General features: G+C 47.4%; 1 protein-coding gene across 1 annotated transcript; it reads left to right on the top strand.

Annotated features, from left to right (window-relative positions):
* Nucleotides 1-942: 942 nt before the first annotated feature.
* On the top strand, nucleotides 943-20,728 carry PPP1R26 (protein phosphatase 1 regulatory subunit 26). Its single transcript, XM_056860207.1, is given in 7 exon segments — nucleotides 943-4,694; nucleotides 6,495-6,497; nucleotides 15,347-15,419; nucleotides 15,422-15,520; nucleotides 16,124-16,175; nucleotides 16,278-16,470; nucleotides 20,524-20,728. Coding segments are annotated over 7 exon segments (4,359 nt in total). The 5' UTR covers nucleotides 943-960.
* Nucleotides 20,729-21,710: the final 982 nt, after the last annotated feature.

Below are 21,710 nucleotides of genomic sequence, written 5' to 3'. Positions count from 1 at the left end.
GCTGCGTCCTCCCTTGGCCGCTGGGCAGAGCGGGCCCGCCTGCGTTCGGGGGGCGGGGCGCGAGGGGCGCTCGAACCCGTGCAGGCCGCGCGGGCGAAGGGGCGGCGGGCGGGTGGGCTGGCGGGGGTGGGTCGGGGAGAGCGGCCGCCTGGGGCCCGGGCTGGCTCTGCGGGCCCCGGCCGGGGTGGTCTCCCTTTGCCTGGCGGCGTCGCTGCCTTGCCCCGGGACGCGGGAGCGTGGGAATGGCGCTCCTGGGGGTGGCTTTACTCTCAGTCGACGGGTACGTGTACGCACGACGATAGAAAGGGATAAAGGAAAGTGTAAACAGTGGAGCGAAAAGGCTGTGAAATGCAAGAGACGGAAGGAGACCCAAGGCCAGGCATGCACAATAAGAACGAGTGCTAAAAATGCTATTTTTTTGTAGCCACAACTGAATCCAAACATCATGGAGTCAAATTTGCTATTGAGTTCTCATTCAACTATTTTCATACCGGCCTGATCCTTTCAGGTTGTCTTTTTGAAGGCTGGTGCAGCAGCATAGTGTCCTGGGGGACTGAGATGTTTTCACAATATTCACCCTGCCCATTTTTATATCTGATGTGTGTCCATTTAATCACTTTTACCACCTCATAAGATCTTAGAAAAAGAGAAAAGTGTGCCAGTTGTTTCTGTGTGAGTGGGTACACTTGCAGGATGCAGATTACTGAGGTGGTGGTAAGATTGTATTTGGCAAGATGATTATTTCAGATGGCTCAGTTTAATACAAACTTACTGAAGCTGCTAGTCATTTAAATAATGTAGATATTTAAATAACGTTCATCTGACAAGCTAGGATAAAACTTGTGCGGTGACTCACTTCACTGTTCTTTGGGGCCTACCTGTGTATCTGTGATGTCATAGGTGCATTCTTCCCTTTTGTTTCCTTTTCTGTTTAGGGTGGAAAAGTGATTTGCCTGAGAAATGTGCAGGCCCTCTCATTCATCTAGTACAATGTTTCTTATGAATACCTCTCCTTTGGTAGCCCTCCAGAGAAAATGGGAGCCTTTTGCCCAGGCAACGAGCTGTCGATACCCTGTCTGCTTCTCAGAATCTGAAGATGACATTGCTAGAACTTCTGTAAGCACCAAAGTACAGATGATCATAAACAATCTGCAAAGTGAAGAGTCATCCTTGGGCACTACCAGTGAATATGGCTGTATTTTGCAGGAAAAAAGGAAGGGAGTGAAATTCAGAGGCCACAACCTGCGGGGCCATGGCAGGATGCCACCACAGGGGCTTGCAAAGTATGCCCGGGGCAGTTGCCCTGCTGACTCTGATGGCATGGAAGTGGAAGAGCGTTCAGAGTTTGGGCCCCTCCTGCTGAATTCTGACAGTGATGATTCTGTTGATCAAGAAATAGAGGAAGCCATTCAAGAGTACTTGAAAAACAAAGGCCAGAACATCCCACCCTTGCCAGGCGATGCCAAGAGTTTGCCCAGCACTCATGCAGACAAGAGGCTCAGAAAAGAACATCCTTCCTATGATGTAGCTTGTAATGCGTTCCCTGCCAGTGTGAAAGTTGATGTGATCCCTCAGCACCTTGCTCCTGACTTTCTGGGAGATGACACGCTCCAGTGGACCCCCTCCCCTTGCAGCGTGAGCAGTGATGACTCATTTGAACAGAGTATAAAAGCTGAGATAGAACAGTTCCTCAGTGAAAAGAAACAGCAAGCAAGAAAGAAGATGGTGTCTGGGGGGAGTAGGAATCTGGATCAGAAAGAGGCACAGGAGAAGTTTACAAGTCAGAAAATCGGAACTAGCAAAGCAAGCCCAAGTTCTTTCAAACGAGGAGGCAAGACGTTCTTCTTAAGGAGCTGTCCTGAAGTGCAAAACGTTAGCACTCCTCCCAAATGTCTGATGCTGAAAACAGAAGAGCTTGTGGATGTCAAAAAAACAAGCCAAGTGTACCTTAAAGTTCCTGCGGCTGGCCATTCCTACATACTGGAGCAAAGTAATGATGGTGAGATCAGGCAGAAGTTTTGTAAAGCCAGAGGAGAACAAGGCCCTGAAAGTGCGAATTTATCTGATTCAAGTAGTGATGATGGCATTGAAGAAGCTATTCAGCTTTACCAGCTAGAAAAAGTCAGAAAAGCAGCAAATGCCCAAGCAGGCTGTGTTCCTTCTCAGAAGGAAGGCCTTGGGGCCGGGGAGCTAGCAGATATATCTGCAAACCTGACAATCCATCAAGAGAAAAGTGCCTTGCCAGAAAACCCCAGAGCAGCCCTAAGCAGCAAGAGGAAACAGCTCAGCTCAAAACCTACAGAATTAAATAGGATTGGCTCGGGCTGTAATGAGCTGGGGAAAGGCAGATGTTGCATATCTCCAGCAAACAATTTTGCCAGTGGTGCTGTCACATCGCAGTCCTGCAGAGCAGATACTGCAGCTGAGCTGATGTGTGCAGAAGCCATCCTGGACATCTCCAAAACCATCTTGCCACCCTTTGTGGCAGGCAACAACAGATCCCTCTTGACAGACCCTTTCTTCCACTCCCAGAGTGTCCCTTCTTCCCACCCAGAGAGTGATGGTAATGCCGTGGACAGCGATGACAGCATTGAACAAGAGATCAGGGCATTTTTGGCTATCAAAGCACAGACGGAACGTTTGATAATAAGATCTGATGAGGCCTCAAACACTAACCCGACTCCTCTGTCTTCTGGGCAGCCTGGGGATCAGACCAAGAGGCCGAAGCGGTCCTTCCCCAACACATTGAAATTATCCCTGGATCATAAAAGGAACCTTAAAAAGGAAAGCAGTGTAGCAAGACAGAGACAGGACAAACAAATGACATTATTGGAGATGGGCTGCAGCCATCTGGATAGTTACAGCCATTCAAAACCCTTTACATCCCAAAAGGAGAACGTTCTGAACAGTGTGAAAAGCAGTGACACTGGTGGGGCGTCTAAGCAACAAGAAGTCGCTCCAGCCACAGCCAGTTCTGTGGATTTTGTGAACCCTCCATCTCAGGGGCTTCTGGGCACGCAGGGGCTGGTAAAAAATACAAGACAAGCTCTGCATAAATACGGCACAGATGACAAGAGCAGCTCCTTGGACAGTGATGAGGATCTGGACACAGCAATCAAAGACCTTTTAAGGTCAAAACGGAAGCTGAAGAAAAAATCCAAGGACCAAAAAATTCAGTGTAAGAAGAAGGTGAGATTTGGGAACACCAAGATGCATATTTTTGAGGATAAACTTGAAGTCCTCCAAGACAAAGACTGCAAATCCAAAAACCCCACCTTGCTAAAAAGCTGCCTCATAAGATCCAGAAGCAACATTAGGGAAGAGAGTATACAGGAGTCCCAGTGCATTGTGAAAGGGAGTTCCAAAAGGGAAGAGGCTAGGCACCTTGCATTAACCTTCGGAAAGGGATGCCAACCAGTTCCTGGGCCAGACAGCCAAGCAGCAGCAATAAATGATCAGCATCCTTGGATGGCCACACCCTTGATGGAAGACAGCAGTTCTTTGGATAGTGACGACAGCATTGAACAAGAAATCCAGAAGTTCTTGGCAGAAAAGGCCAAAGATTCCTCAAGTACTGTGGAAATAGCTGGGGCTTTTGGAATTGTTGACACTCTGAAAGCTGCTCAGCCCCGAACTGCTCAGCCAAAAGCAAAGCGCAAACAGTCAGTGGCTGGGGACATTGCCTTATTGAAGCAGAATAAGAGAGCGAAGAAGTGCTGTCAGCCAATGACTGCGTTGAGAAATTGTCTGAGAACTGGAAGAGAGAGTGCAGGAACTGCTTCTCGAATTGGTGAGCAAGCCGTAACATGCGCAGAAGACATTCACAGCCAAGCAACAGTGAAGCTGCAGGGCAACCAGAGAATTGTGCAAGCCAGAGGGGCTGGTTTATCTGTAAAGAGAATAGCAGTAGACAGGAAGGGGGTCTCTGACGGCAAGCTTGATCAGAGAAGCCTTCTGTCTTGGAAGGAAAAGGCTGAGAACTGCAAACTGCAAAATTATTTTAAGTCTATGTCCCCTTTCAGAAGAAAGAGCCCACGTGAGTTCAAAATTTCCAGCAAGTGTATAGCAGGCTTCAAAAGTGCCCAGAAGAAGAAATCTGTGCTTTTGAGGAAAAGGCGAAGCACAGATTTGTCAGTACCCCAGAGCAATGTGTTCAGGAGGCAAGAAGGTTTGCTTGTTGAGAAATGTAAAGCTCTTGTGCAAAAAGGGGTCCTGGGTTCCAAAAGTGAGACAGAAGAGGCAGACTTATATCTAAGATGTTTGGCAGAGCAGCTATATCCCCATGTATCAGAAAAAACGGAGGTTGTCCCTTTAAGTGTAGAAGTGGTCAGTCTTGCAAAAGCCAGACCTTTTGGTGATGAAGAGCCTTGTCCTCATGCAAATTCAAAGCAACGCTCTCTTTGTCAGGAGCCCAGCATGGGTGATGCCAGGGGGGTTCATGTTAGCTCGATACCATCTGAGATCCCTGTTAAGGAAAAGGAAGGGAAAATCCATGATCACAGCAACAGTTGGGAGGGACTCGGTACCCCCAAGTCTTGTGACTCACCATTGAAAGAGAGAGGGTTGATGACTCATCAAGACAGAATAGCTGAGAAGCAAATCCAGAAAGATGTAGAGGGGGGTTCTGCAGAATTCACAGATGTACCTGTGGTGGCACACAGTCATGGTCTGGAGAAAAACAAGCCCTCCAGTTTGTAAGTACTTTATATTTTTCAGAAGCTTTTAAGCATTGTTAAGGTAACTCAAAAGGCTGTGTCATATTTGAAAGAGGTGAGTTTTTTTAGCATATGAAGAGGATTGATGTGTGAGTGTTCTTCCATATGATTTTGGTGCACCTGAAATGGGGGGCTGATGGACTCAGTGGCTGTGGACCTTCTGCCCGTGGTGTGAAGGACACTTCTGCTGCCCTTCATACATTACAAAAATAAATGTTTTTTCCTGACAGATTGACTTCTGTTAATGCTGTGATGCAAATGATCATATCAGTGTCTTAAGAGAACTTAAAACCAAAAGGTAAAAGTGGTAAATACTGATAGGCCGCATCTGTACACACAAATGTGAAGAAATATGTTTCCAGTTATGTGTACTAATTTTTTTCTTCTTGGTAGAATTTTTTTAAAATTATTTAAAAGGTGCTTTAAGAAAATCTTTTTAAATTTTATAGAGCACAACTAACTACGCAGAGCTGTAGTTGTCATGTTTATTGTAAGAGATGGAGATAATTGTGGTTTGTTATGCTTTAAATTATGATTCACTTAAGCATTAACTGCATACCTTCTTGTGCTTTTGAATGATTAATCCATTGTGAATAGCTGGAATTGAAAGGTCTCAGTGACACAAGCACATTTTTGGATTATCACAAAAAGTAAGCTAATTTAGGATGCTCTCCTGTTCGTTCTGCTTTTTGAATACTATTTATTTATGGGGCGATCAATACATCCAAGCAGACTTTCTTACAGGCCTTGTTCTAGAGATACCTTCCTGTGCTTTGTGCCCCTGGGAAAGCCCCAGAACTTCTCATACAAAAGAGTGGACTCACGTATCTGCCTTGAAAGCAGGAGAGCTCTGTGTACTGACAGAGGAGCTCCAAGAGATAAATATTCACTGGGTTAGGGTGCATTTCTCATTCAAAGAACTGTTTGTTTTTATGAACCTGCCTTTTATCAAGTCACAGCCTTGTTCCGTCTAACTCCATACTGGCTGCTGTGATCTACCTTGGCTCTCCTTGGTCTCAGGCTGAGAAAGGTCTTTCCCAGCCCCTCCTTTCCTGAGGTCCTTTGAAACTAGAGATGCTGCCAGGGACTGCCTGTGTGCAAAGCAGGTGTTCTGCCAATTATCTACAAGACCTTCTTTTTGTTAATGCCTCTGGAATTTTCTTCCAAATTGGAATCTGTTGCCAGGCAGTAGAAAGATGCATGAACTTTGGTGCCGTTTGATTCTCAGTGGGACTAATACAGTCTAGTAAAACCAGAGGAGAGAACTGAATTTCTGGCATCTTTTTTAAAAAGTGAATAGCAGCAGCAGAGGGGTCAAAGTTGGGCTGGGCCACTGCAGGACAAATTGTAAGTTGGGGGTAGGGATTAAAATTCCCTTTATAATGTAGTTCCCGTGATTCACCCCCCCCACACACACAAACATGAACATCATCCCCCCCAAAAACAAAAACAACAACAGGAGATATGGCTCCCCCACTACCATACACAGTTTTGCCCCAGGGAAAACGACTTATTAAATAAGAAGTAAAAGGCATGAATCTGTCTAAAAGAGCGAGCGGCAGAAAGTTATAGCCCACTGCTATGTTAGAAAGTTAAGTGTGTAATCAGGAAGCAGCTGAAGTGAAGAAGTCACACCTTTCTGAGCCCATTGACTTCAGTGAACTCAGAAGGGTGTAACTCTACTTAGCTTGGAATTGGGACCCGGCCTGCTGATTTTCAACTAGAATCTTATTTTACAAAATACTGTGTAAATAGGACTAAACTTATGTGAACATCCAGTTTGTCATTTGACTACAAATTCTGCTGAGCATTCCTTCCATTTAAATTCTTCACGGAAATAGACCTGAAGGTTGGGAGAATGTGGTCACCTCCCAGGGTGTGTGTCAGATCCCTTTGTGTTAATTCATTTCATTTGAATTGCAGTACCTTGTCACTTGTGATTTTGATATCTGATTTTGAGGAGCACTTTTTAAATTAAAAAATTGTTGTGTATATAAGAAATGGTGTACATTCATACATTTATAAAATTTAATAAATTAGGTTCGGACAATGAACCGAGAACCAAAAGTTATCTCAAGTGATGTCTCCTACATTCCAGAGATGCAGCCTCCCTCTTCTGCTTCTGCCCTTTATTCTGCCAGGCTTCTTCCGAAGTTGCTAACGTCTTCCATCCCAAATCAGTTTTCAAACTTTGAATAGACCATACATCATGTTATAAACCTATACTGTGTTGCCATGTGTATCCTCAGCCCTGCCACCCATCCTTTTTTTCATCCTAAACTTAATCTTGATAATTTTTGGTGGCCCTTTCTGTACCTTTTGCCACTCCACAATAAGCTTTCTAATATAGGCTTACTTATCTATTGGATAGTCTACACGGTATTCCAAGTGTGGCCACCCCGTATATCTATAAAGGTACTATACGACTTGCTGCTTTATTTTCACTCACTTTCCTAATAATCCCCAGCATTGAGTGTGTTATGAGTAGTCCAGTCTAGAGTCTACAGAAGGCTGTATTGCATAGCTAGATTGGCAGAGCACAAAACGTGTTGTTGGCAGCTATGGCAAACCTGATGTTCAAAAAGCAAGGCTGAATCTGAAAAGAGCCCCAGACTGTTGGCTAGACTCAGTTTGACCCCATCCAGCCTCACTAAATTTCTTCCCTCCAGAAAATCTGTTTTCCTGGCTACCTTCAGTTCTGTCTAGTCTGGATTCATTGTCAGCTTGACCACCTCCATTCATCTGACCACAGCATCAAAACACCGATTCAGAACAGAGAGAGCTGCGTCTGGAGTATATTAACAACACCCAACTCCAAAGTTCTCATTCACACAGTGCATTCCTGAAAGGAATGCCCGCGCCGGGCTTAGGAGGCAAACTGGCGGCGTTGCCTCCTAAAGAGGTTTCGGCACTGCCATTCAGAACAGAGAGAGCTGCGTCTGGAGTATATTAACAACACCCAACTCCAAAGTTCTCATTCACACAGTGCATTCCTGAAAGGAATGCCCGCGCCGGGCTTAGGAGGCAAACTGGCGGCGTTGCCTCCTAAAGAGGTTTCGGCACTGCCAAAACCTCTGCCCGGTGCCAAAAACCGGTTGCACGGGAGATATGCAAGCTAAAAGCTGGTGTATCTTCACAAAAATAAAAAGGGGCATTCCCGAGCCAAAAGCGCTCGGGAGGCTGACTAACGTCGGCCCCGCTCCGCAGCCTGCACCATTACACCCCGGGAACGCCTCCCAGAGCATCTCCCAGGGCGCTGCTGCGGTCTGTGCCGGTGGCCAGAGGCCGGCAGGAGGCAGCGCAGGTTGGGGAGCGGTGCCCGGCCCTGCATGCCGGCACTGGGGCTACTCACGCTGGCGTGTGCCTTCTGGGCGCCGGCGGTGTGGTTCCCTGCGCTGGCAGAGGCCGTAGTCAGCCTCCTAAGGGCTTTGGGCCCATTTTTCAGAAATGGGCCCAAAGGTTTCAAACCAGTACTAAAGAACATTGGGAGAAGCACCACATGGCAACTTCCATGGTGCTGAAGCAGACTTTCCAAAGGAATTTCTGCCATTGATCAGACTGGAAAGACTGAAACCAAGTGGTTTATTATATGGTTACTTAAATGCAACAGACAGATTTAACAAAATGAAAGGAAAGAATAGCCCCTGAAGACCTTTCATCAGTGTTGCTAAAGTTGTCCCATAACCAGTGTAGAAACCAGTCTGAGAAGGGTAGAAGAGTTAGTTTTTATATGTTGATTTTCTCTACCTTTTAAGAAGACTCAAAGTGGCTTACAATCTCCTTCCCTTCCTCTCCCCACAACAGACACCTTGTGTGCTAGGTGGGGCTGAGAGAATGTGACTGGCTCAAGGTCACCCAGCTGGCTTCATGTGTAGGGGTGGGGAAACCAACCCACTTCACCAGATTAGAGTCCGCTGCTCATGTGGAGGAGCGGGAAATAAAACCCGGTTCTCCAGATTGGAGTCCGCCGCTCCTAACCAGTACACCACAATGGGTAGAGAGAATATGTCTCATTCAGGAATATCTGGAGTTGCTCTGCCACCCACTTACCTCATTCAAGAAAGGCAGACTTGAACTGGGTTTACAATTTAAGAGTTTAGCCTTATCCAGGGAGCTTGTTTTCCATAAATCTGTACAGCTGCCTCTTTCAGCTCCCTTGAAAACTGACAGAGTGGTATTGATTATCCTGGCCACTGGTGTCCTTAAATTTTCCTAGCAAACCTTGACCTATACAAAAGAACACAGGTAAAGTTTACAGGTTTATCATCTCAAGCACTCTGTCCAGGATGATCCCATCATGGTAGTGCAGTCAAGACTCTATGGGTAAACATAAAAGGAGTAAGAAATAATCATGATATTCTGGTGGGGGTCTGCTATCGACTGCCAAACCAGGCAGAGGACTTGGATGGGACACTCCTAGACCAGATCACAAAGTTCTCAAAGAGAAGGGACATGGTGGTCATGGGAGATTTTAATTACCGGGACATCTATTGGAAGTCCAACGCTGCTAAAAACGCAAGATCCAATAAATTCCTGACTTGTCTTGCTGACAACTTCCTATTCCAGAAGGTGGGCAAGGAAACAAGGTGTCAGATAGGGCTTCTGACAGCCCCGTCCCCAAACAAGATGGTTTCCCCGCGAACAAGCGGTGCATTCCCCCCCCCCCGTTTTGCACACGAGCTCTGGCCAGGGATTTACAATTTTATTGGGACCTGCCCGTGTAAATCTCCGATCTGATATCGGGTCCCACGCACAAAGCCGAGAGCTCAGCCATCTCCTCCACTGATTGTTCCAAATTGTTTCTGTTTCAGTGTAACTTAAGTCGTCACCGGGAGGAAGCGACTACATTGTTTCTTTGTTCCTGTAACCCAATCATGTCTATTGTATTAGCCCTATATATATATCCATACTTCCCCAGCCATGTATTCCAGCCTTGCTTGTCTCTTACTGAAATCACTGACTTTCTGAAACAAATCTTTGAATCGCTGCTCTGCCTGGATTCTATTGCCTGAAACGCTGTGTATTTGCTGAAGCCTGACATTAGGCTGGAATCCATCTTTTTTATTTTCTACTAGTTAGTTCTTGGGAAAGATGTTCCCCAGTTCGACCCGATCCACAGAACTAATCCGGCAGTACAAACGCCTCTGCCTGTCGGAGCAGCAGGGAGCGGTCCTGCCCCAGGAGGAAGCAGCCCGGGGAGGAGCAGACCCAAGCTGGGAGGAAGTAACCCCGGGAAGGTGCCCCGCAAAACTTGCCGAGGGGGCACCGCGGATCACCGGACAGTACGTCCACCAATCAACCACGGGGCCAAGCTTCGATCTCCTATATCAAGGCCCGCTGGATGACCTGTACTCCAGGGATTAGGAACCGCTCCGAGGCCGAGCTACAGTCACCTCAACCCCGTGCCCCCGGGAAGAGGAACACTATCTTCTGCAGGAGCAGAACCACGACCTGACTCGGCAGAACCGGGAGCTTCAGGACCAGCTGGGGACCCTAAGGAGGGAGATGACGGCACTAGCAGGAACGGTGCGAGGACTCAGATCGTCCATCGTTGCTACGACCTCCCCCCTCCCCCGTTCATCCTCCATGCACAGTCGCCCGGGACCTGAAGATCTCCTTTGATGGAACCTGCGCCCTGTTACCCCACTTCTTACTGCAACTTTCTGGCTTCATGAAAGACCAGGGTGAGACTTTCCCCTCTGAAGAAGCCCGAGTTTGGTACGCCATCGGACTTCTGGAGAGGGAGGCGGTGGAGTGGGCAGTAACAGCAACGGAAGTTAATCCCGGACTTTTGCGCTCTCTCGATGGTTTCCTGGAAGCCCTGCACCGCCCGTTTGAGGACCCGCACCGGGCGGAGAGGGCCAAGATCGCCATGCGCAAATTGAGGCAAGGGCCCCGTACAGTACTGGAATATGCCCAAGATTTCCAGTCCCTGGCGTGCAAAGTAAGGGAGTGGAGCGAGGCCACCAAGGTCCAACACTTTCGCGAGGGACTGCGATGGGAAGTGTTGGAAGGCTGCCTGACTCTGGGCGACCCTGAAACAGTGGAGGGCTGGATCCGGCTGGCAGGGCAAGTGGAGCACCGTAAGCTTACCTTGCAGTTTGCCAAGGATCGCCTGGGGAGGGAACCCCCCCCCGAGGCCCAACCAGGGGGAATGCCGCGGCGGGGGCGCACCATGACGAGGAGAACCGAGGCAGGTTCCGAAGTGAAGGTGCGCCGTTTCAAAGAGGGGGCCTGTTTGCGTTGCGGGAGAATGGGACACTTCGCGACCAAGTGTACCAACGGATGAATCGCTGCTCTGCCTGGATTGAAAGTCTATTGCCTGAAATGCTGTGTATTTGCTGAAGCCTGACACAAGGGAATCTGCTATCTTAGACTTGATTCTCACCAACAGGGAAGAACTGGTCAATGAGGTTAAAGTAGTAGGCACCCTGGGTAGTAGTGACCACGTACTCTTGGAATTTACAATCTTGGGGAAAGGAAAACCTGTACGTAGTCAGAAATATAGGTTGGACTTCAAAAGAGCAAATTTTAACAAACTTAACCTTATGCTAGGTAGAATACTTAAGGAGAAGAGAGTTCAAGAAGGGTGGGCATTTCTTAAAAATGAAATACTGAAGGCGCAATCCCAAACCATTCCTATGAGAAAGAAAAATGGGAGGAGCCTAAAGAGGCCAGGGTGGCTCCATAAACAGCTTTTTAAAGAGTTGAGAAATAAAAAAGACTCATTTAGGAAGTGGAAGGAGGGCCTTATAACCAAAGAGGAATATAAGCAAATAACTAGTGTTTGTAGGGAGAGTGTTAGGAAAGCTAAAGCTCAGTATAAACTTAGATGCTAAATGCAACAAAAAAGGGTTCTTTTCCTATGTACAGAGTAGGAGTAAGAACAAGGACAAGATAAGCCCACTGCGGGGACTGGAAAGTGAAATTGTAACAGGAGACAAAGAGAGGGCAGAACTCAATTCCTACTTTTCTTCAGTCTTTTCTTGTGAGGGAAGTGGTGCTCAACATGGCATAAACAGAACGTGATGAGGGAAGGGATTTGCAGCCTAGAATTGGCATTGGGGTAGTGCACAAACACCTGGTTTCTTTAAATGAAACAAAATCCTCTGGGCCAGATGAATTGCACCCAAGGGTACTCAAAGAACTTGCAGATGTAATTTTGGAACCTCTGCCCATTATTTTTGAAAAGTCTTGGCAAACACGTGAGGTGCCAGAAGATTGGAGGCAGGCAATCTTCAAGAAGGGGAAAAAGGAGGATCTGGTTAACTACCGACCCATCAGCTTGACTTCTATACCAGGAAAAGTGTTCGAACAAATCATCAAACAGTCAGTCCTTGAGTATTTAGAAAGGATGGATCTGATCACTAAGAGCCAGCACGGGTTTCTCAAGAATAAGTCATGTCAGACTAATCTTATCTCCTTTTTTGAGAAAGTTACTACCTTGCTGGATCAGGGGAATGCTGTAGACATAGTTTATCTAGATTTCAGTAAGGCTTTCGATAAGGTTCCACATAGTATTCTAGTTGACAAATTGGGAAAATGTGGTTTGGATCCTATTATTGTTAGGTGGATCTGCAGCTGGTTGACAGAATCGTACCCAAAGAGTGCTAGTTAATGGTTCCTCATCCACTTGGAGAGAAGTGACTAGTGGAGTTCCTCAGGGATCTGTGCTGGGCCCTGTGTTGTTCAACATCTTTATAAATGATTTGGATGAAGGAATAGAGGGGATGCTTATTAAATTTGCAGATGATACTGAATTGGGAGGGGTAGCAAATACGGTAGAAGACAGAGCCAAGATGCAAGATGATCTTGACAGGCTGGAGAAGTGGGCTAGAACTAATAAAATGCATTTCAACAAAGACAAATGTAAAGTTCCGCATTTAGGTAGGAAAAATCAAATGCATAATTATAGGATGGGGGAGACTTGTCTGAGCAGTAGTGTGTGTGAAAAGGATCTTGGGGTCTTAGTAGACCAAACACTGAACATGAGTCAGCAGAGTGATGCGGTAGCTAAAAAGGCAAATGCAGTCTTGGGCTGCATCAACAGAAGTATAGTGTCCAGATCACGCGAAGTGATGGTATCGCTTTACTCCGCTCTGGTTAGACCTCAACTAGAGTACTGTGTTGTGTTTTGGGCACCAAAATTTAAGAAAGATGTAGACAAGCTGGAACGTGTCCAGAGAAGGGCAACAAAGATGGTGAGGGGTCTAGAGACCAAGTTCTATGAGGAAAGGTTGAAGGAGCTGGGTATGTTTAGCCTGAAGAGAAGACTGAGAGGGGATATGATAACCATGTTCAAGTACTTGAAGGGCTGTCATATTGAGGATGGTGCTGAGTTGTGTTCTGTTGCCAAAGAAGGTCGGACCAGAACCAATGGGCTGAAATTAAAAGAGTTTCCGTCTAGACATTAGGAAGAGTTTTCTAACAGTTACAGCTGTTCCTCAGTGGAACAGGCTTCCTCGGGAGGTGGTAAGCTCTCCTTCCCTGGAGGTTTTTAAGAAGAGGTTAGATGGCCATCTGTCAGCAATGCTGATTCTGTGACCTTAGGCAGATGATGAGAGGGAGGGCATCTTGGCCATCTTCTGGTCATTAGGTATGGGGGGGGGAGAGGTAGTTGTGAATTTCCTGCATTGTGCAGGGGGTTGGACTTGATGACCCTGGTGGTCCCTTCCAACTCTATGATTCTCTGAAGTGACCATGGATATCTGACAACACACACACCCATCAACTCCCAAATTAATAAGTCAGACGGGAACTGAGAGGTTTGGTCAGCAAAGGATCTTGCAGCGATGTCACACTGGGCTGCCTACATCTCCTTATCTCTTGGGGCTGCTCCTGATGCTGACAAGCTCTGAATGCTTCTAAAAGGTCTGTTGTACAAGATTCAGCAGACGTGTTTGTGCTTGGCTACCATGCCCTGCAAAGGGGCTCTGCACTGTGTTCTGTCTGAATAGTCATCCACCAGCAGTGCCATATTCCTCTCCGGGCCTGTCCCCCTGATGTGCTGGGGAGCCGATGCGCTTGATGTAAGCGGAGAGAGAAGCCATCTTGGTGACAGTCCCAGGCAACCCTGCCTTCCACAGCTCCCCACTTCCCAAGTGTCAGAAATTCCAGGCTTTTATAGGAACAGTTTCTTTTTGGCCACTTTATAATATCTGTTTATTTCTAAAATATGTAAGATACGCAGGAAGGGAAGGAGGCAGACACCTCGGCTGCTAGTACGGCTCTTCAAGCCACATTAGTTCCCTGAAAACCAAACTGCCTGCAGCTCTTCTTGTTGCCCACCCTCCAAACAGCCACGTGCTGGGGGGGGACCCCATCCCAATCCTGCAACTCCAGTGGGCAAAGCATATTCCTCTCTTCATTCATTTATCAAAGTATACGAGTTGACTCGTGTTTGAAGTCTTCCTGAAGTGGAGGAAGGTTTTTTAGAGGATGGTTGGATCTACCACACTGGCTCAGTCCCCATCATCATTCACATGGCCAAATGGTTTCTTCAGCCCCTCTCTCAGCAGTGTTTCCTCACAAGTAGCAGTTAAAAGCCTTCGAACAAGCATGTTCATTTGTGTTCACTATACAAAAGTCTAGAACTATCAACTCTGTGGGCTGACCCTTCCTAAACCCTTCATTTCCGCATATGTCCTGGGTCCATTGCCCCCCTCCCTGAGACTGGTAATATGGCCATGATGCCATAACCACTAGCCCAACCATACTGTCATTGCTCCCTACATAGGAAACTGGGCACCAAAGTTAGAATTATAGAATTACAGCTTGCTAAGATTTTATTAGGAGCCCTGTGGCGCAGAGTGGTAAGCGGCAGTATTGCAGTCCAAAGCTCTGCTCACGACCTGAGTTCGATCCCAACGGAAGCTGGTTTCAGGTAGCCGGCTCAAGGTTGACTCAGCCTTCCATCCTTCCGAGGTCGGTAAAATGAGTACCCAGCTTGCTGGGGGTAAAGGGAAGATGACTGGGGAAGGCACTGGCAAACCACCCCGTAAACAAAGTCTGCCTAGAAAATGTCGGAATGTGACATCACCCCATGGGTCAAGAATGACCCGGTGCTTGCACAGGGGACCTTTAGCTTTTTAAGGTTTTATTATGTTTTAGAATGTTTGTAAATGTGTTAGATTGTTTTATTTATATCTTAAATAAGTATGTATATTTAATTGTGTGGGTAGCCGCTCTGAGCCCAGCCTGGTCGGGGAGGGTGGAGTATAAATAAAAGATTATTATTATTAGCTATACGCATGTCTCCCTTAGAACTAGTCAATGTGTTTTAGTGTCAGAGGGCAGCCATGTTGGTCTGCATTAGAAGAGTTATATTCGAGGCCAGAAACAACTTAGAGACCAACAAGATTTTCTGGGTATGAGCTTTGACTCTCACAGGTTCATACACTGAAAATCATGTTGGTCTCTCAGGTACTACTGGACTTGAATCTAGTTCTTCATGTGTGTTAAACATTTGCATTGAATGCTTTCAGAGCTGGAGATAATTCAAGGAAGCTCTCAGTTAGTGGTAGATAGTTAGGCCAAAAATATATCTTGCTTGGAATGATCCCCCAGATCTCCATGTTAGTTTGTTTTTAACCAAAACCAGTGATGAGTGCGGATTCTTTTTCCTTTTTCAGCTTGGGCAGCTGCATTGACCCAGGGTGGACAGTTCAGCCGTACATCACTTTGTCGCCAGGGCAGCTGTGTGAAAGCAAGACTCTAATGATGCAGAGTAGGAAGAAAGTGCTCCAGGTAGACCATTTCCCTTTTCCCTTGGAAAAGAGCTGGGAGGCCTAGTGATCATAAAATCGGTGCTAAATTTACCCTTCATTAAATGATTTTTAAAAATAAGTTTGCAGACCACCAGGAAATAAACAGAAATGGTATAAGAGTGCATCTATGACCCTGGAGCGTGTCTAGAGGAGGGCAACAAAGATGGTGAGGGGTCTGGAGACCAAGTCCTATGAGGAAAGGTTGAAGGAGCTGGGTATGTTTAGCCTGAAGAGGAGAAGACTGAGAGGAGATACAATGAAGATGGTTACTTGAAGGGCTGTCATATAGAGGATGGTGCAGAGTTGTTTACTGTTGCCCCAGAAGGTCAGACTAAAACCAACAGTTTGACATTAAATCAAAAGAGTTTCTGTCTTGTGAGGATCCATCCCTGAGGCCCCTGCTTTTTTGCCCCGCGGCCTGGCCAACTCGACCCGGAGGGGGCTTCCTTGGCCTCAGAAGGGGCTTCCTGAGAGAAGGCCTTTCCCTCCTCTTCAGCCCCTCGGGCAGTCTCTGCTCCACCAAGCCACCTGCTCCACAGTAGACCGTCACCGCTTCCTTCCCGGCCTCCACCTCCCTCCTCGTCATATGGGCCTGCCCCCCCCGGACCCGCCCCTTCCCCATCCTCCCTTCCTGCCGGGCAGGGGCTCCACCAATCGGCCCCTGCCGGCTCTGTCAGCCCGCCCTACCTCTCAGGTGGGCCGCGGCCCCAACCCAGCTGATTGGCGGCTCCTGCTCCGCCGCCCCCACTCGCTTCCGCCTGGCCCTCTGCCACCTCCCCGCTCGGCTCCCTCTGAGTCGGGAAAGACCGCGGCAGAGTTGGGGCCGCCAGCACGGCCCCTGGAGGCAGCACCCCGCGGACCCCGACGCCACCGGGCCGCGTCGTCACGCTGCTCGTCCCCAGCCCTCCCAGCCGGGACGGCGATTTCCCCGGGGCCTTCGCGGGCCGGAAGCAGTCGGCCCCGCCCCTTCGCCCCGGTCTTCCTGCGCGGTAAGGCCGCCACCGAGCAGTCCCGCGTCTGGGGCTGGCCCGGGCGCGGGGACGTCTAGACATTAGGAAGAATTTTCTAACAGAGTGGTTCCTCAGTGGAACAGGCTTCCTCGGGAGGTGGTAAGCTCTCCTTCCCTGGAGGTTTTTAAGCAGAGGCTAGATGGCCATCTGTCAGCAATGCTGATTCTATGAACTTGGGCAGTTCGTGGGGGGGGCATCTTGGCCATCTCAGCACTGGGGGTGTGTGGGGGAGGTAGTTGTGAGTTTCCTGAATTGTGAGGGGGTTGGACTAGATTACCCTGGTGGTCCCTTCCAACTCTATTATTCTAAAGCAATTACAGCAAAGCTTTTGACTGTGTGGATCATGAAAAGCTGTGGCTGTTTTTAAAGGAAATGGGTGTGCCACTACTTCTGATCGTTTTAATGTGCAACCTGTACTATGGACAAGAGGCCACAGTTAGAACTGAATATGGAGAAATGAAATGGTTTCCAATTGGCAAAGGTGTCAGACAAGGATGTATTTTATCTCCCTATCTCTTCAGTCTATATGCACAACATATAATTAGGAAAGCTGGATTAGATTTAGATGAAAAGAGTGAAAATTGGAGGGAGGAACATTAATAATTTGAGATATGCTGATGACATTACATTATTGGCAGAAAATAATGAAGATTTGAAACGACTACTGCTAAAAGTTAAAAGAGAAAGTGCCAAAGCAGGACTACAGCTGAACATCAAGAAAACAAAAGTAATGACTACAGGAGAATTACACAACTTTAAGGTTGACAATGAGGAAATTGAAATTGTTCAAGACTTTCTATTCCTTGGCTCCACCATCAACCAAAAGGGAGACTGCAGCCAAGAAATCAGAAGGAGACTGGGAAGGGCAGCCATGAAGGAGCTAGAAAAGATTTTGAAGTGTAAGGATGTGTCACTGGCCACCAAGACTAGATTAATTCATGCAATCGTATTCCCTATTACTATGTGTGGGTGTGAAAGCTGGACAGTGAAGAAAGCTGATAGGAAGAAAATAGATTCCTTTGAAATGTGGTGTTGGAGGAGAGTGTTACGGATTCCATGGACTGCCCAAAAAACAAATCAGTGGGTTATAGATCAAATCAAGCCTGAACTGACCCTAGAAGCTAAAATGACTAAACTGAGGCTGTCGTATTTTGGTCACGTCATGAGACGACAAGAGTCACTGGAAAAGACCGTCATGATAGGAAAAGTTGAGGGCAGCAGGAAAAGAGGAAGACCCAACAAGAGATGGATTGACTCAATAAAGGAAGCCACAGCCTTCATTTTGCAAGATCTGAGCAAGGCTGTCAAAGATAGGACATTTTGGAGGACTTTCATTCATAGGGTCGCCATGAGTCGAAAGCGACTTGACGGCACTTAACACACACACACACAAAGCGATACCATCATTTCGCGTGATCTGGACACTACTTGTGTTGATACAGCCCATTTGCCTTTTTACTCTGCTCTGGTTAGACCTCACCTAGAGTATTGTGTTAAGTTTTGGGCACCACAATTTAAGAAGGATATAGACAAGCTGTAGCGTGTCCAGAGGAGGACAACAAAGATGATGAGGGGTCTTGGAGACCAAGTCCTATGAGGAAAGGTTGAAGGAGCTGGGTATGCTTAGCCTGCAGAGAAGACTGAGAGATGATATGATAACCATCTTCCTCTTCCTAAAGCTAGGACCACCTTCAGTTTTTTCCTCCTGCCTCAGAGGGAGACAGCAGTATAAGAGCCTTAGCGCTACAGTTATTAGATTAGGAAGGGGCCTTTAAGCTACTTATCTACTTCTCTAACCTTACCTACTACCCATCTCCAGTTCTATTCTATTGTATTTTATTCTACTTCGATCCTCTCCAATCTGTCTCAGTCCCCCCCCCCTTCTACTTATTTAGAGAAAATGGCATCCCAGGAGGAACGCAAGGGAGAAGAGCTCATGTCTGGAGATGAGCAACTAGTGGCTGGACTCCTCTCTCCACAGCGGGGCAATTCATCACCCTCTGGGAATTGCATACGCAAAAGCCCAGAGGAGGCGAGCGAGTCAGAGGCAATTGCCTCAAAATTAAAACGGCCACCACCGCTGGAGAAAAAGGGTGCAAAAAAGATGTGCAGCGAAGAAATGGATGCCGCTATGCCCTGTTCGACCCCTAGGGGTTCCGAGGGAGCACAAACCACCCGGATGGCTAATTTAGCTGGGAAGTCATCAAAAACCAGTAACGTAGATCTCTCCCAGAATTTTGCCACGGGTGGGCAGCCAAATTGCAGCATGGTTAACTTAATGAGATTAGCTCTGAGGGAAGAGCTTGTGCACCTATGTGATCCTGCCTTGAGAGACCCCATGGGTTCCAGGGCTAACTCTCTATTGCCAGCTATGACCCCAGCACAAACAGGGGAAGCTATCCCGGGGCAGCGTAACAGTACTAGCCACACCTGGCCCACCAAGGCTGCACCCCAGAACACCTCAGTCCCAGCAATAGAGCTAGTTACCCCCCTTCACAAACCCCCACGGATGAGGAAGACAGACAGGAAGGAGAGTTTTCCTCAGGAGAGGATGAAGGGGAGGAGGGATCACAGCACCAAGAGCAGCAGTCCTGCAGGCAAGGATGATCAGACTATCTAAAGTCCTTGCAGTGCTTGATTTACACTCAGATGAGGAGACAGAAGTTGTCAAAAATAAGTCTAAATATGGAATTTTTCTCCATGCTAAAAACTCACTCTAGATCCGTCCCTTCCCCTGAATACTTCGAGGACCTAATAAGGGCAGAGTGGGTCAAGCCTATGTCCAATAGGCAGTTCCCCATTAGCACAAAAAAGCTATATTCCCTAGAACCACATGCTATGGACCTTCTTCAGGTTCTGTTGGTGGCTGCCCCCATCACAGCCCTCCAATCCTCGGGCCTACTTTCAGAAGATGGGGCAGGCAACATTAGAGACCCCTTGGACAGGAAGGCGGATTTTGCCACCAAAAAGGCTCACGAGGCATCTGCCCTCTCGGTCCAAACCTCTGCCACTGCAGCCCAATCGGTCCAAGCCTCTGCCACTGTTTGCCAGGGCATGCATTATGTGGACCAGGAAGTTAATAGACCTAATTCCACAGGAAAATAGAAGAGTGTCAGAAGGTCTGAACTAAAGGCAGTTAACTTTATGGCAGATGCCACTCTGGACTCTATGTCCTTTTCAGCAAGGGCCCTAGTGGCTTCCTCTGCCTCCAGGAGAGCACTTTGGCTTAGGGCATGGCCAGCAGATTATTCATCAAAATTATTCCTGCTGGCCTACCCCTTTGAGGGAGGTTGCCTCTTTGGCGAAAAACTAGACAATATCCTCATAGAAACAAAGGATAAAAAGAGGCAATGCATCAGGAAGGAGGGGAAAAGCTCATCCTCAAACTCCTTTTGGCCCTTTCATTCCTTGGCATGACCAAGAACAAACAATAGGAGAAATGCATGGTCTGGTGGAAGGGGATCCTTCTGTAGGGGATACAGATTCAGCAAAAACTTCCAATTTCAACACCAGGGAGCAGACAAATTGGAAAAATTCTCCAATAAGCAAGGGAAGCAATGACTGCCTTCCAACTCAAATGAAGACTTCTACATTTCGCCAACTTCTGGAACCTAGCCCAGGCAGATGCCTGGATCTGACAAATCATAAACAATGGTTACCTGATAGAATTCAGATACCCCCCACCGGACAGGTTTACCCCATCACCAGTCTCACCAAAGTGAGACAAACACCTCCAGAACCAAGAAGCGATCCATCATCTACTGGAAATACGAGCCATAGAACCAGTACCATCTTCAGAGTGGCACACCAGGCTGTATTCCATCTTCTTTACTGTGCCAAAGTGAAATGGGGACTGGCACACAATCTTAGACTTGAAGTGTGTAAACAAGTACGTGAAACAAAAACATTTCAGGATGGAGACTCTTCGATCCATCATCGAGGCTCTGCGACCCCAGTCACTCCTAACATCCATAGATCTCATGGAGGCAGGTACCTTCAGTTCCCTCATGGTCAACATCACTACCAATTCAGGGCTCTTCTCTTTGGGCACTCATCAGCCCTGAGGGTCTTCACAAAGGTACTCATCACTCTGGTAGTGCTTCTGAGGAAGCAAGGGATCCACGTCTTTCCCTACTTGGACGACATCCTGGTGAGTGCCCCCTCCAAACAGGCGGCAATTCAACACACCTCGACAGTTCTTCACCTCCTGGAACAACATGGCTTCCTCGTGAACTGAGCCAAAAGCAACCGGTTTCCATCTCAGAAAATCCTACATCTGAGAGTGTTCATAGACACCTCACACAACATGCTATACTTACCTCAAGACAAGATACTCACCATATCCAAATCGGCAAAAGAAATCAACAACTCCTGATCGGTGGGCCTAGCGTCTACAAGGTCTGATAGTATCCTGCATAGGATCCGTTCCATGGGCCCAACTGCATGCAAGACCTCTGCAGTGGTTCCTGAAGCCACATCAAATGCAAATACTGCAAAAGAGAAATCCATGACTCACCTTGACCAATCAAGTCAAAATCAGTCTCACATGGTGGACAAGAACAACCAACCTGTCCAAGGGCCAGACTTAACTGCAAATATCCACAACTCATGTTTTCACCAATGCCAGCTTGGAAGGCTGAGGAGCGACTTTCCAACAGCACATTACTCAAAGCCAGTGGTCACCGAGTGAGAAAAAAAGCCCTTCTGACATTCCAACCACTGATCCAAAATCATTGCATACTGATCAGAACATACAACATCTCAGCAAAGGCACATATAAACAAACAGGGAGGGTCTTGTTCCTTGTCACTCCATGCTGAAGCCAAAACCATGCTAAATTGGGCAGAAAAACATCTGGCCTCACTAAGGGCAGAACACATCAAGGGCACACCAAATTCACAGGTTGACTGGCTCAGCCAACAACAAGTGAATGAAGGGAATAGGCCATAAACAAGGAGGTATTCCAACAAATAACAAAAAGGTTTGGATAACCCGCTGTGGACCTATTTGCATCCTCGACAAATCATCAGACTTAGAGACTCTTCTCGAGATTTATCCACCCAAGAGCAGAGGTGACAGACGCACTATTGTCCCCATGGCCAAAAGAACTTCTTTACGCCTTCCCTCCTCTCCTGATAATACCCAAGGCTCTATGGAAAATAAGAATGGAGAAAGCCAATGTCATCTTCATAGACCTGCATTGGCCACGGAGGCCGTGG

Source organism: Euleptes europaea, chromosome 14, assembly GCF_029931775.1.
Source record: "Euleptes europaea isolate rEulEur1 chromosome 14, rEulEur1.hap1, whole genome shotgun sequence".
Lineage (NCBI taxonomy): Eukaryota > Metazoa > Chordata > Lepidosauria > Squamata > Sphaerodactylidae > Euleptes > Euleptes europaea.
The sequence above is the reverse complement of the archived record's forward strand: the minus strand, read 5'-3'. Positions and strand labels throughout refer to the sequence as shown.